The sequence below is a fragment of the Prinia subflava genome, chromosome 13 (genome assembly GCF_021018805.1).
Source record: "Prinia subflava isolate CZ2003 ecotype Zambia chromosome 13, Cam_Psub_1.2, whole genome shotgun sequence".
In the NCBI taxonomy this organism is placed as follows: Eukaryota; Metazoa; Chordata; class Aves; order Passeriformes; family Cisticolidae; genus Prinia; species Prinia subflava.
Window position 1 is genome coordinate 13,347,255 of NC_086259.1, and position 15,221 is coordinate 13,362,475.

Consider the following 15,221-nt stretch of genomic DNA (forward strand, 5'->3'; position numbering starts at 1 on the left):
TGAACTGAAAGGATAAAAATCTAAGTACTATTTACCAAGTATGGTATGTCATGGTATTCTTCTATAAATCAACCTGTCTTGTAGAGAGTATCTAGGAGTGCTCATTACATCAAGGTTGTTGCAGAAACCTTGTTGAAGGTACTGTCACTGTTTTCATTACAAACACTTCTATGATCTACAAGATAATAGATTTATTTTGGTTTTATTACAACTGTGAAAAAGTGCTCTGCCTACAGATATGACAAACAATGCCTTAGTCTAGGAGAACACTTTATTGATTAAATTCTGTAAAATTCTCAGCAAGAGGTTGGAAAAAAAAAAAGAGTGACAAACAACATTATGACAGTGTTTAATAATGATGAAAATGTCTCTCCTAAAAGACCTCATGGTACGATGACCTACTCACTTGTTAGTTACTAACACAAAGACTTCCAAAGATGTTGTGAACTCTCTTTTTCTGAAATGATGCAATAGCAGAGTCAGACAGCAATAGCTCATCTGCCAGTGTTAATGTACCCTGAAAGAGACTGTCATATGTGGTTTCTTTCCCTGCAGTGAGCATTTGAATATGATCCTCCATAACTTTGTTTATGTGTTTAAATTCATGTGTGCAAAATTTTTACCTACAGTTATGAACAGGAAGTGCAAGAAACATTGGCCAGTGCTTACTGTCATCATACCTTTGCTGTGGATGTGCACCTGTTTACACTGACTTGTATCCAGGTTTCCTCATACAGGGAAAATGGGTTTCATGTCTGTTCCTTCACTCTTTTCTTTTCCTTAGGCTATCTCCTGCCACGGAAAATAAACTGCGTCTTCATTACAGACGGGCTCTGAGAAATAACACTGACCCCTACAAAAGGGCTGTTTATTGTATTATTGGCCGTTGTGACATTACAGACAACCAGAGTGAAGTTGCTGACAAAACAGAAGATTATCTTTGGCTGAAAGTGAGTCTGGTATTGGGGTTGTGGTGTTTGGTTCTTCTTTTTGTAAGAACAGGTCTAAATGGTACCACATTTCTCTGCTGCTCTGCTACCATTCATACTTCCAAATCTGGTGTTTTGTATCAATGTAGTGCATATGACCTGACCTTGAAGATAATGCAGGGCTGGGAACCTGAATCCCAGGGCTGTTCTTTTACCCTCTGTGCTCTCAGATGTTAGTTTGGGTACAGTTGTCTTTGCAAGTGTCATGTTCTTCCTTTGACAATGATCTTTGTCAGCTGTTTTTACAAGTAGTATTATCTTGGTACAGTGCGGATTTTTTTGAATTCTCCTTCCTGGATGGATGTCTGAAATGTCAGTGTGAATTGACCAAAGACAATACTGTCAGTGTCTCTGTAGTCCTTACAGTTTTGGTTAGAGCATGGTAGATACTGGTTTTTACCTGTTTCTCCCCTTTATCAGAAAAAGGGTGGTAGAATGATGTATTTGTTAATATTGTATTTGTGGCAAAAAATGTTGCTTGAGAGCATTCAAAGTCTTAGCATCAGAGTTTGCTGGCGTGGGCAGAGATGGAAGCTTGGGGTTATATCTGCATGGATTTCAGCTGCTGCTGCATTAGAGATCTTTGCTTCCCAGCAGTGGATGGAGCTGATATTGTGACGAGATGCAGCTTCTAGTCAGTTGGTCAAATTCTGGGAGGGGCTTAGATGGAATGAATGTCTTCTAAGTACATTGCTTGTGCAAGGGCCAATATCTGTGCTTCTGTTTTTTGGATGTGTTTTTTAGCTGAACCAAGTATGTTTTGATGATGGTGGCACGAGCTCCCCACAGGACCGGCTAACGTTATCACAGTTCCAGAAGCAGCTGCTGGAGGACTATGGTGAGAAACCACAGAGTGATGTCTGGCTTGAGGCTCTGCTTTTCTGCTGGGGACACTTTCCAGTTGTTACTACACAAACCCCAGACTGCACGAAAACCCTGCAGCTCTCCACTTGTGACAGGCATCCTCAGGGTGTCCATGGACAGCCTGCTCCCCTGGAGTCATGGCAGACTTCAGTAAGACATGATGAATGAGTCCCATGTTTTCCCAGCAATCCAGGGAATAACACTGTTGTGAATAACACTGCTGCTGTTTCACCTTTATCTAGTAATTGTGGATTGCTCTCTCTCACCATAAATACATAAAAGTCCTTTATCAGAACTTCCAGCTTTGGGAATACAAAACAGAAAAGCAGTCACTACCTGATGTAGGCATGTATTTCCAAGCTTTTCCTCTGTATGCATCTGGTGTTCGTCTTTTCCCTTACATTAGTATTTCAAGCAAATTTCTGGGAACCCAAGTCACAGCTCCTTCCACATCAGAAGGTTTTAAGAACATCCACAGAATATATTTTCCTGTAATTATATTCCATTCAATCAAAATTAAGTCACTTGGAACTGTCCATAACATACCAAATTTGATTCTCCAGAGCCTTCTAGTTTGTAGTATCACTCATTTGTAGTATCACTCATTTTTTATCATTCAGATAAAAATGTGTGGAAAATAAATATAATAAGCTCCTGTTGGTGTCACTGAGTAGGAGAATCCAGGTTTTTTAACGGTATTTGTACCCCTTGGTGTAAGTATAAATGAAGACAAAAAGTTGTGGTCTTTAGAGAATCTATCACAGTTGATCAGAGTTGATGGTTTGTTGTCTGTAAAGAACAAAGGAAATTTTCTGAATAACTGTTTATTCTGCTTCACTTTTTGAATATGTCTTTATGCTGTGGCCCTTCATGGTAAATCTGCAGTGGCACAGTTGTAGGTGAGCCACTGATGTGTGGTTAGGAATTCAGTTTTGTGTGCTGTGTTTATTTTGGCTGGCACCTAATAAACAGTAATGATGCACTGTGACAAGAAGCATCCACTGTCAGTCATCTCTGATTGCAAAATCATGAAAATGATGTGAAAGTGCTACATGTGTTGTGTGGTTTTTTTCAGGTGAATCACATTTTGCAGTGAACCAGCCACCTTTCCTCTACTTCCAAGTGTTGTTCTTGACAGCACAGTTTGAAGCTGCAATTGCGTTTCTGTTCCGGACAGAGCGCTTGCGCTGTCACGCTGTTCATGTGGCTTTGGTCCTGTTTGAGTTAAAATTGCTCCTGAAAGCATCTGGGCAGAGTGCACAGCTATGTAAGTCCTATTTACTTCACAGTAAAGCTGTATTTTCTTAGCCCTCAGAGTACCCTCTAGAAACTGCAGGTCTATGTGATTGATTGAAGATTTATCAGAGCAATATCATGAAAGTTAATTGTTTTAGTTGCATTAGAGCTCTGGATCATGGTTCTGACTGATTTGAGTTGAGATCAGTATTTTCCTGGCGTTAGATTCTCTGACAGTGCTGTTTCTGACATTGCAGTAAGCCATGAAGCTGGTGACCCCCCTGGTGTCAGACGTTTAAATTTTGTGCGCCTTTTGATGCTTTACACCCGTAAGTTTGAATCAACAGATCCAAGGGAAGCTCTGCAGTACTTTTACTTTCTCAGGTAGGAGCTAATAGATGTCTTTAGGTTATTACTGCTTCATTATTATCTGGAAAGTTCTCAGAAACAGCAGTACCTTCCTCCCTCTCTTTCTTTTACAGGAACGAGAAGGACAGCCAAGGAGAGAATATGTTCTTGCGTTGCGTTAGTGAAATAGTAATTGAAAGCAGAGAGGTGCGTTTGGCCATGATTTTCTTTCCTCAGTTAAACTGAAATTCATTTCTTCATTAAAATTTTTGTTAGTCAGGACAGTCTTAGAGTTGCTTAACTCTTTCTGCCTCATGCAGACCCAGATGACAGAAGGTCTTGCAAAGGCCTTATGTTTAAAACATTTAATCATGTATTTTTGTGTGTTATTTAGTTACAAATATTTTTGACATTGGTCACTGTTTTTCATTCCGTGACTGTATCTTTTACTCCTAAATATGTTATGATATATGTGCAATTAATCTCTCTATTTTTGTTTCCTTTTTCTTCTTACTTTACATCTATGTGGATATAGTTTGATATGATTCTTGGAAAGCTGGAAAAGGATGGTAGTAGGAAGGTGAGTTCACAATTTATATTTTACATTAAAAGTATGACTTATGTATAATTTTCAAAGTAGTTACAAGGCAGTTTTGCTTCTCTTTGTTTTTCACTAGCTAAATTATTACTGTGTTTGAATACATTCAAGTTCTCCCAGTATGAGATCCTTTTATAGAATACTCTGGGATCTGCCCTTACAAAAGGCAAGTCAGGAACTGCAGAGCAAACTATGCTCCTCTAGATAGCTGGTGTAACTGAAGAAGCAAATGGCATCAGGGAACTTTGGTGAGGTCAGAATTTCATCTTTCCAGTAGGAAATGGAATTTAGTTTAGGTGGGTGTGTGAGAGTGTTCTGTTAACTGAGGTGTACATGTGAAAATGATTTATGACAACCTCATTTGCCCCACAGAAGAAATGTACTGCAGTCCTTCAAAAATCCTTGTAATCAAAGGAGCAAGGGCTGACACACCACAAGCATAGCCACAGTTGATCTGACCTTCTATAGGTGAGAGTAAGTGCTGGATCAAAGTTCAGCCATTTTTAGATGTGATGGATCTTATTTCCAATGTAAAAGATGTTTCCTAATACCAAAATGTAAGATTACACAGCCAGAAGGTAAAGGAAACCATAGGATTTCACCTGGAAACAGGAGAGTGCATGCAAATGATGAAAATTTTAGATCATCAATGAAGTTTTTCTGTTTGCTGTGACAACTTTTGAAGATTTCTGTGTAAAGCAGACTACAGAATCATTTGTATCCTCATTTTAAGATTAGGGCTCATACTGCTGTCAAAAATAGGGGAGGAAAGTTATTTCTGGCAGGAATGTCTTTTAGATGTCTCTATTTTGTCATTTCAAAAGCAGTGGGATTCTATACAAGAGAGCAAGGTAACTTGATAATCTTTACAAATGTTTTGTTGTTTTGCACTTTCTTTGGTGTGAAACCAACAATTTTAAGTTTAAAATCTTCTAGATGAGATAGTCTTGTTTTTGTATCCTCAACTACAGTAATTTCCAGATATTCTTGACTCTTTAATCACTTTTATTCTACATGTTTATTATTTGTTTTAAAATTCCTGTTGCCCTTTTCATTTATCTATGTGAGATTTCACTTTCAACCTGTCATGCCAGTATAAACAAACTGCATCCTTGGAGCCCCTGGAATGCTCTGTGCTGAAGTCTTTTGTGTTTTCTTCTCTGTGTCATCAGCAGTTAACAGCTCAAACTCTGAGTTATTTTATCTGGGTCATTTTGAATGAATTAGAAACCAAGGATGTCTCAGTGCTGACTCCATTTAGGAGAGAGTCCCTCTTGCAAGAGCTCATTCTATTTTTAATGTCTGACTTTTGCACATTCCCATGGAAATGTACAGGCCATTCCAATCATAAGCCAACATGTAAAATATTCATTGCCTTGACAGAATATTCTGGAGTGTTTGAGCCTTCTGATCCCTCTTTTCTCTTTTCATTTTTGTCTCACCTCTTTAGCCTGGAGTGATAGACAAGTTTACAAGTGACACAAAATCCATTATTAACAAAGTGGCTTCTGCAGCAGAAAATAAAGGATTGTTTGAAGAAGCTGCAAAACTCTATGACCTTGCAAAGGTATATGTCTTGTGTGCTGCCTTGAGTATGTACTTGGGTTCACCTTTTTCCTTCCAAACATTCTACCTGTGATTAGGAGGTTAAATTTCATCTCAGAGATTGAATTGCTCTTATTCAAGCAGCTTATTTCTCCCACTGGAAGAACAGAGCCACAGGCTGCACGAAGAGATATTTTAGTTAGCAAATCCAGATGGATTGTGCTCCAGGGATTCTGATTTAGAACACTGTGGCTCCTGATCAATGTGCTGTTTTGAAGAGAGTGCCCCACGCATGATTTAATTCTGTCTAGTGCAGTTATTTACCTGGAGTGTACTCTTCCAATTTCATAAACGTTGAGCTGAATCTAAAATAGTCTTTATACTGAGTACCCTTGTTTCCTTTTAAAATAGAAGTGGATACAACCATAACCACTGTTTTAGAGAAAAACTAGAGGGAAATGCTTTTTCTTGTGACCCAGCAGCATTGTGTTGCTTATAGCTGGTATGACCTTGACTCTTTATGGGAGTGAAGTGGCTCTGGGCTTGCAGTAGATACCAGAGTGTGAGACTTTCCTGCTTTTTCAATGAGATTAAGACACCATGTTCCATCATTCTCCTTGTATTTGTGTAATTTTAATGCCAACAGAACCCTGACAAGGTTTTGGAACTGATGAACAAGCTCCTTAGTCCAGTTGTTCCCCAGATCAGCACTCCCCAGTCAAACAAGGAGCGGCTGAAGAACATGGCCCATTCCATTGCTGAGAGGTAAGGCTGAAGTAAGGGCAGGGCTGGTGATTCACCTTGACACGACCTGGGACTCTCAGTGCTGTGGGTGTTAGTTCCTGACATTGTTTCTGCAGGCTGGACTGTGGCATCCACAGCAGTATATTTAGAAAGACAAAGAAGAGGTCAGAATTTACCCTGTCCTGCTGGTGATGGCTTGCAGTACTGAAACCAGAAATCTTCAGGGGCAGGTCAGGTAAACTTGGCAAGAAGTTTTATCTGTAGGTGAATCAGGATTGCCAGCTGGAGATAGAGTCTGTTAAGGAGCAATAAATATCATGAATTGTATGTTTTATATTGATTTTAAAGCAAAATATTGTAACAGTCACTGAGTTGTTGCATGCAATTCACTTGTTTGAAATTGCCACAAACCCAGTAATTCTGAGTTGTAACAATAGTTCAGTAGCTGTCTGAAAACCGCTGCTTTAATGAAAGCTATAAATGGAATATTTCAGATGAACTGCGTATGGCTAATAGGAGCAGTGGACCTCATTTCCACAGCCTATTATATTAGCCAAGTACTGTGTGGTGTCCAGAAAAGAAAGGAAGCAACTGAAAGGAATGTCCCCTGCTGTGTACTAATTAGGGTATGTGCTTGAGAGACATCAGTGCTCAAGATTAGAAGCCAGAAGTTAGGAATAACCTGATTCTGAAAAGCTGTAGTTGCAAAATATGTCCATGATTTTTTTAAATCATCTGGTGCATCTTGGCACAGTGACTGCCAGGGATAATTCCTGTGTTTTACTAGAGCAAAATGTGGATACCTATGAGAAATGCCTTACTGGTTTTTATCAACCATTGAGCTGCAGAGAGAATAAAAATAAACCAAGCCCACTTGCTGGCACTTTGAAATTGGGAAGACAAATACAGAAATGTATTGATTTCCATCAGAGGCCTTTGCCTTTCTTCTTTTGACAAGTGGCATTTGCCAGTCACTCCTAGTCAGCCTTTCCTTCATTTAGGCAGGCTGGGATCAAGTGAAAATTGGTGCTGTATTGACTTAGTGAGGGACTGATTTGGTGGCAGACATTAAAGAGAATTAAATCTATGGCTTTAGTTAAAGCTTCAGCAAAGGCTGTAATGGGCTTTTTTTGTTTGCACATGCTTTGATCTGTTCTAAAAGCACTAAATACTACTGTGCAATAATGCCACTTCACAGCTGCAAACCTGGGTGATTGCAAAGCCGAAGCAGTTCTGTCTAGCACATCTTTTTGCCAGTTAAATGTAAGACAGGGCTTTTCCTTGTATTTCCTGATGACAGTGCTGTAGGGATGCAGCATTCCTCCTGTGTGCTCTTGTGATGCTTTTGGAGCAGGGGAGACACCCAGCAAAGGGGTCAAGAGGCTGCATGGCTCATATCAGCACCACTCTTGGGGAAACAGCTCTTTGTGCCCTCACGCAGTTAGGAGTGAGAGCAGGCAGCCCTCCAGTTCATCCCATAGCCAGTGTAGCTCCCAAGAGCGTGCAGGAGCTCTTAATCCATCTTTTAAGTCTTGTTGCCTGAAGCAGGCAGTTGTGCTGGAGGATTGTCTGCTGTGAAAGAGCGTGTTAAACGTGCTGGTACAGAGCTTGCCTTGCAGGTCTCTGCTGCCTGGCACTGTTTCCCCCTGAATGTGGAAAATGTAAACATTTTAAAGGAAACAAATGCTGGATTTGATGCAAAACTGGAAGTGATTAAGGGTGTTTTTAAAAAGCCACAGCCTGTGAAAATTCTGCCTCCTGGTTAAGGAAAATGAAAGCTGTCCTTTGTTAAATGCCCTCTGTCCTTGAGTTTGATGTATCCACTTCCAAGAATTGCAAGGGCACAATTATAAACGGTTGCCATTTTGCACAATAAAATTGTAACACAATTTCTTTCAGGTACAAAGCGCAGGGGATAAGTGCAAAGAAATCCATTGACTCCACGTTCTACCTTCTGCTAGACTTAATCACATTTTTTGATGAATATCATGCTGGTCACGTTGACAGGGCCTTTGATGTAAGTTTCAAGAGTTCTGTTTGAAGTACAGCCTTCCTAATGCCCTTGAAAGCCCAGAATGTCTCAAATAACATCACTTCAAAATTTGTATTTAATGAGTTAGAAGGGACTGCAATGTTATAGTAATTTAAAAAGGTGTTTCTTCCCTGTTGCTTGATAAACAGGATGATCTTCCTTGAGCTGTTTTGTAGACATTGAACAAAATATTCATGTTGCTCAACAAAGTGAGGAGATAAGGCAGTAAATGACAATGAAATTATTTGTCTTGAATGGAAACAGAAGCATTTCGTTAACACTTCAAAAACCCACTTTATTAATATATGGTACATAGAATGCTGATTATCTGTCCTGATTCCTGCTTTTCATTTTGAAGATTATTGAGCGCCTGAAGCTTGTACCTCTTAGCCAAGATTGCGTCAAGGAGAGAGTCGCTGCCTTCCGGAATTTCAGCGATGAAGTAAGTAATGTCTTGGGTTTAGCTTCTTAAAGCCTTTTGCTTTGTTAAAGGGATCCTAAAACCTTGTCATCTCATCGTTCTTATTCTTTAGTGGAGAAAAAGGATGAGATTATTTTGCTTTCATACAAGTAGACTCCTGGCTTGCAACTTTTTCTTCTTAATGCTGCTCTTTTGAGCACTAGAATTCACTACCCAGAAATCCTCTCTGTTTTGAAGAAGGTGTCTGCAGATGTGAGCCTCCGTGAACTTACTGAGTTTCATTCAAGAATTCAGAATATTGAAAACTTTTAACTTGCTGATGACTTAGTGCTTTTGTGCTTTTAATGGTCACTAAGCATTTGTAGGGTGTTTGTTTCCTTCCCTCTAAATTATAGGAGTTAATGGATTTGTGTATTAGCAAATGAAGCATAGTGGAAAGCTGTTACTGCTCTTGAACTGTTTTAACTGGAGGGTGACTCTTCTTTTTTAGGCAGTCATGTGTATTTGAGTGCTTTGGGGGTTTTGTCTGACCTGCTGCTATCAAACATGAAGGTGCAGCCATTGGGCATGTCTGTCTCAAAGCTCTGGGTAGTGTTTCTGCTGGATGGTGCAGTCAAAGCAGGGGTAACCATTACACCTATGACTGTTACAGGAATCTGTGTAGCAAGGCTCATGGTTCTGTCAACCTGCTTTTGCTGCAATGTGTCTTTTTTTTTCTCCCCCTCCTTTGTGCAGATCAAACACAATTTATCTGAGGTCCTGCTTGCAACCATGAATATTTTATTCACCAAGTATAAGAGGATGAAAGGCACAAGCCCAACCACTCCTGCCAGACCCCAGCGGGTAATGGAAGACAGAGATTCGGTAAGAGTATAATCCTCACTGCCTGGCAAGTTTTCCTACATCCTATTCTGCTGGTTTCAAGAGATTGGGCTTCAAGTAACTGTGAATCTCTGATGGTCTTGGTTTTGGCTTGCTCAGTTACTTAGTCTTGGTCTACTGAGCTTGTCCAGCTACTTCATCTCAAGGATGGTCTCTGATGCCTTCAGCTTTGTGAAGAAAGGTTGGAACTGGGTGATCTTTAAGGTCCCTTTCAGCCTAAGCCATTCTGAGTCTGTGATATTGCTTTAAATGACATTGGGCTAATGGAGATATTACATCTATATTCACCTCCTAGCAAGAGAGAACTTGCTTCTTAGTGGAATTTTAGATTGTAAAGCAAATGAGCGAAGTGCAGTATCTCTAGGATGGTTGATGTTGCTGCCCTGACAACTGAGCTGTTGCTTTTTGAAAACCTGATTGGCACTCCTTTCATTTCAATAAGTGTCCGCTTCTGGTGGAAAGGCCTTCCTTGACTCTTCCCCTCAGCTTGCTTCTGTAGTGATGCAGGCCAGCGTTTTCCAGGTGTTCTTGGGTGAAACACCAGGATGTTTGAGCACATCCCCTTGGTGAACACCAGAATCGTTCTGCTGCCCCTGCAGGGAGTGGGCAGCTTGCAGCAGTGCTTGGTCTGGCTGCTGTTGAAATGCATGACAGCAGTGGGTTTGACTTCATTGCTCGAGCTGGTGCAGAGGCATTTCCCCAAGCCACTGCTGGGAGCCTCCAGCAAGCTGCAGAACAGGGGATATTGAAATGGCACAGCCAAATCTGTGAGCACTCACCTGCCAGCATGTGGGGCTGAGCAGAAGGGCTCACAGCCTAATTCCAGCCGGGTTTGGTCTCGTAACTCTTACTAAGTTAAAGCTTCTGTAGGCACTTGAAACCAAGGCCAAACCATTCATCCTGTCTTAACAGATTAGAAAATAAATATCAACTCCTTTTGAGAATGAAAAACCAACTTGGGCCATAGCCAGCTTTGTTCCAGGCTTTAGTCAGCTGCAGAAGTGCCTTTGATCTGTAAATTGTAATATTGGTAAAAGTCTTAGTAACATTTTTAAATTACATAGAAAAATAAAAGGCTCGGGTAATGGTACAGCTTTTGTCTTTGGGGCACAGCCTGCAAGAGCTAGGGGATCCTGCCTCACAGGAGTGCTTATACTCCAGAACAGCAGCACTGGAGAAGGGTACACACTGCTTGGGCTTCTCCCACCTTAAACTCTGCACGTGTGAAGAAGTCCCAGGCTAACACAATCTGTTACTTGCTGTGTGTCTTCACTAGGTTGGCACTGAGCAAAGAGTGCCTTAGCTCCTTGCTTTCCAGGTGAGCTGTTTGTTTTGATTTTGTGATTTCAGTCTTATGCTTCATGCAGAAGGATTTGTCATTTCCATAGGGGTGAAGTGCTGTCAGGTGTCAGCTCAGGATGAATACCATGGGCTGGTGGGGATGGGATTAGCAGCTTTGCTGGCAGAGGTTTGTGTGGAAGGAGGCCACCAGGATATCACATCCACAATGTGCTCCATGTGAACAGTGCTTCATAAACGTGCTCTGCACTCTCATGCTGTCACAGTTGTGGAGATGAACTGATAATGTACCTTGCTAGAAATCCTTGAAAGTTTTTTTTTGTTTCAGGCTTCAAGTTTTGTTAATCAAACTCCAGGCTTTGTGATGGGATCTCATGGCAGCAGGGTGTCAGTGATGTTGGGTGCACGGGGTTTCTGAGTCACAGATCTCTGGCTGCCTTGTGCAGTACAACCTGTGCTTTGCCATCAGAGGGGACAGGTGTCCACTGCCTCTGCTGTCAGGGAGGGGATAAGAGAACAGCTTTGTGACTGGAGGGTCACAAGGGAGCATAAACCTGCTAATGTAGGATTACCAAGAGAAAAAACCTACTGCCCTGTAGCTCTTGTCTGCCTAAAGATTTGCACGTGCAAAAAATGTACCAGGCATGGGCACATCCTAGGTAGGGTAAGAATGGCTTTAGCATGTGTTGCCCATTTGTCTTACCCTGAAGAATTTCTTCCAAGACTGCAGGAGCAGGGAATTTAGATTGTTTCAGTTGGGAAGCAACTCAGGCAATTTTGGTGTGAAGAAATGAGAGCATTACAAATGTGAGGAGGAAGCTGTTTCTTCAGCAAAGTCTCATTCACCTGGACAGAGATGGCAGACGTGAGCCTCAGCAAGCTGTGCATGACAAGAATTTGTCTCCTGAACTTTCCTGGGAGAAGGGCAGCATTTCCCTATTCTCTGGGGAAATCAGGCCCTTTCAGAAGCTTTAACAATCTTGGCACATTGCCCAGTTAGACAATACAAGTGAAAAATTACCTTTACTTGAATAGGAGTTTGAAATCCCTGGCTTTTCTTTGGATCCATCAGAACTGGCAGATTCAGATCCCTCTGTTCATCAGAAGAAAAGATAGTTGCTGTTTGTAACTCTGAGGCTTATTCTACATAGCAGGGAACAGCGTCCCCCAGAGAGGAAATGAGAGTCCTTGAATTTGTCCTCTGGTGCCAAGAACTGCTCAGCCAACCGCGCTGAGCAGATCCTGCTGCCGTGGGTGGGACTTCAGGAACAGCATGGACCTGGCAGCACGGGCAGGATGGAGAGGAGTAGCACTGCTAAACCCCCCCGAACCAAATACTGCTCTCTGCTAAACATCTCCTGTCCCACTTTGGAAGTGGGCTGGACTTAGAAAAGATCAGGTTTGGGGTCAGAGCTGGCATTTCTGTATTGTGTTTATTGCAGAACAAAATCACCCAAACTGTGTTTTGAGTATTTTTTCTTTTATGTATATAATGAATTAGTTTTGAGAATGAGGGAACGAAGTCCTGTCCCACTTGGCCTGATCCATTTTGTCAGATTTCAGGCAGAGACTGCAGGGAGCCCAGCCTGCAGTGCTAGAAACCACGGCTGCAGTGACAGCCCTGACCCAGATGCTGTGAGTGCATGACAGCAATGTCATAGGCTCCTCGCCCTAGTCAGGGGTGGTGAACTCTCTGGAGCAGCCCAAGGGCATTATCTTGGCAGAATTAGGTCAGGAATGGAATGGAATTACTTCTTTTTCTTTATTATCTATGGTCTTATTTAAAATTGCAAGTAACTGTAACGTTCATTAAGTAATTACAGCCAATAGAACATCTAGACCTCCAGGCCGCTCTTAACCTCTGCAAACCTCTGTTTGTTCTTCCCAAAGTATTATTTTGATATTTAAAATTAGGCCAGCTCTGGTATGATTGCTGCTGTAAAGGTAAAGAGAACAGTGACTCACACTGCTCCTCAGCCCTTCTTAGTCGTGGTGAGAGTTTTTTCCTTCTAATACTTTAACTCCAAAGTCAGATACCTTTACATGCTTTTCTTTTTTTTTTTTTCATCTACCACCTGTTTTGACCTCCACTGAAAAGCAGCAGCTGAGACATAATTACACAGCCTCACTGTGTAACACATTTGGAGCAGGCTAGGAGACTGACTGGAACAGAATGAGTGATTTCCAGGCCACCTTGTCAAGTTGCCAGTCCACTGGTGGTAACTCACAGCTTGGGAGGGAAACTGTCCTGGGAGATGTTAGCAATTAGGTCAGTCTAGGGAAAACTCTCCCAGCTTTTCCATTATCAGCCTCTGAAGCTTCTCTGTGGCTATTGAATAACAGACTGGTTTAATACCACCCTGAAAAAGGGGTGGAATTGGCCAAAGAGGCATCAGGGATGGTGTTTGTGACAGTTCCCAGCCGTGGAATGGGCTTTGGTCAATTCTCAGTTTGTAAGTTCCTGCTATCAGATTAACCATCCATGTGCCAACAGCAACCTAAAAACCTTTGGCTTTCCCTGCAGTCAGTAGGTGAAAGCAGAATTTGAACAGTGGGATCTTCTAGTACAGTAATTTTGAGGGGCTTAATATTTAAGAACAAACACCAGCTAGCAATCAAAGCAGTCTGAACAGTTTTCTACAAAGATTTGGTTTTTCTGTATTCTCTCTCCTACCAGTTATTGGAATGACTTTCCTTTTACTTTAATACCAGTTTTAACAGATGAAACAAATTATTCCTGAATTCCATCAGCTGTTCTGTAGTCTTCTGGTGTGCAAGAAGGGGTTTGCTTGCTTTGAGCGAAGGTCTGAGTGTGTTTGGTGCTTCTGGTTTCATTGTTATTGGCAGGAAGAGCCTTTGAGGAGATTGGTATGTTGCAGGTAATGCTGGAGATCTCCAGGTATTTGTGTCCTCTCTGGTTTGTTTCTAGTGCTTCTGCTTTGAGAGCATTAGTGCTGCATTTCAACAGGATCAACTTTATGTTTTGCAAGGTGGGATGGAATCCTGTTGCCCTGGGAAACCCCACTTCATGCAGAAATTACAAGATTGCTGCAGTACAGCAATGCCCCACATTGCTGAAAATGTTTTTTCTTAGGTATTTTCAAATAAATGGGATTATTTTTTTAAGCAAAAGGCTAACTTGACATGCTTTTAATGGTTGGAAAAGGGAATAATTGGATTTTCTTCAGAATGCAGAGACTTCTTTTCCAGAGAGCAGCTCTGAGAAATAAAGATTACATATGCGAGTTTAGAAGAGTATTGTATCATTGTATTTTTTTTTTTAATCCTAAAGTAACTGTACTTTGTTTTTCTGTTTTTTAGCAACTTCAGTCCCAAGCTCGTGCACTGATAATGTTTGCTGGGATGATCCCATACAGGACGTCGGGAGACACAAACGCAAGACTGGTGCAAATGGAGATCCTCATGAATTAGCAGAGCAGCTTTGGCTGGGGTGCAGCAGCCTGTGCCTGTCTTTAGTACGTTCAGAGGGCCCATGGGACCAGTGTCATTTTGTATTCTGTATTTTTGTTGACAGAAATAAATTTCTTTGGTTTTGATATTTGTTTTTGACATTTTCATTTTCACTGATTCTTGTGTTTTTATGTTTTTATTAATTTTATTTTCAATTGGTTTACCTTTAGAAATTTATTCTTAATTAGTTAATAGGCTATGCAGAAAAAGAAGTCGTAGCTCTGCAGTTGGGACACAAATATGGAATTTTATAGCAAAAGAGGAAATGGAGAAGAAAACTTCGATTTATGGCTTAATGAGCTTACAGCTGAGAAACTTTAGGGGGTTTTGAGTGCATGTTAAGTGTTGAAAATGTGTGTGATGCCCTCCCCACCCCTCTGACACTGCCATCAGTCCATGCCGTTGTCTCGTGTGGCGCTTGTGCTGCTGCGCTCTGTGCGCTGCACAGACCCCTCCACGCCGAACCGGGTGCTCACAGCCCTGGAGCTCTGCTGAAGCTTTTGCAGGAGCAGCTGGGTTGGAAACAGGTATATTGTGGTGGGAGAGGTTTTTGTGAGCAACACGTGAGTTTTGAGTCAGTTGCATTCCAAGTGGGCCCCTGTGGAGTTCACCAGAAGTGAGGAACTGAACCAGAGAGGCCCAGGTGTGGGTGTGGTGGGTGTGGGTGGATGTTACTGTTGGTTTAGTAGGAAACCTGTGCCTTACAAAAGGAAGAGGCTTGAAAAATGGTTACCCTTAAATGTTTTGAGATACAATTAAATAAGAGTGAAAGCCCAAGGAGCATGTTATAGT

General features: G+C 41.5%; 1 protein-coding gene across 3 annotated transcripts in view; it reads left to right on the plus strand.

The window, feature by feature from the left end:
- NUP93 (nucleoporin 93) overlaps nt 1-14,515 on the plus strand; it is a 77,502-nt gene extending 62,987 nt beyond the window's left edge. For all 3 annotated transcript variants that reach the window (XM_063410833.1, XM_063410834.1, XM_063410832.1), the window contains exons 11-22: nt 785-950; nt 1,734-1,827; nt 2,929-3,120; nt 3,347-3,473; nt 3,572-3,644; nt 3,973-4,017; nt 5,486-5,602; nt 6,227-6,345; nt 8,224-8,341; nt 8,715-8,798; nt 9,513-9,641; nt 14,280-14,515. In XM_063410833.1, the coding sequence (XP_063266903.1) occupies nt 785-950; nt 1,734-1,827; nt 2,929-3,120; nt 3,347-3,473; nt 3,572-3,644; nt 3,973-4,017; nt 5,486-5,602; nt 6,227-6,345; nt 8,224-8,341; nt 8,715-8,798; nt 9,513-9,641; nt 14,280-14,390 (1,375 nt within the window). In that variant the 3' untranslated portion in view covers nt 14,391-14,515. The remainder of the gene's footprint in view (nt 1-784; nt 951-1,733; nt 1,828-2,928; nt 3,121-3,346; nt 3,474-3,571; nt 3,645-3,972; nt 4,018-5,485; nt 5,603-6,226; nt 6,346-8,223; nt 8,342-8,714; nt 8,799-9,512; nt 9,642-14,279) is intronic.
- Nucleotides 14,516-15,221: the final 706 nt, after the last annotated feature.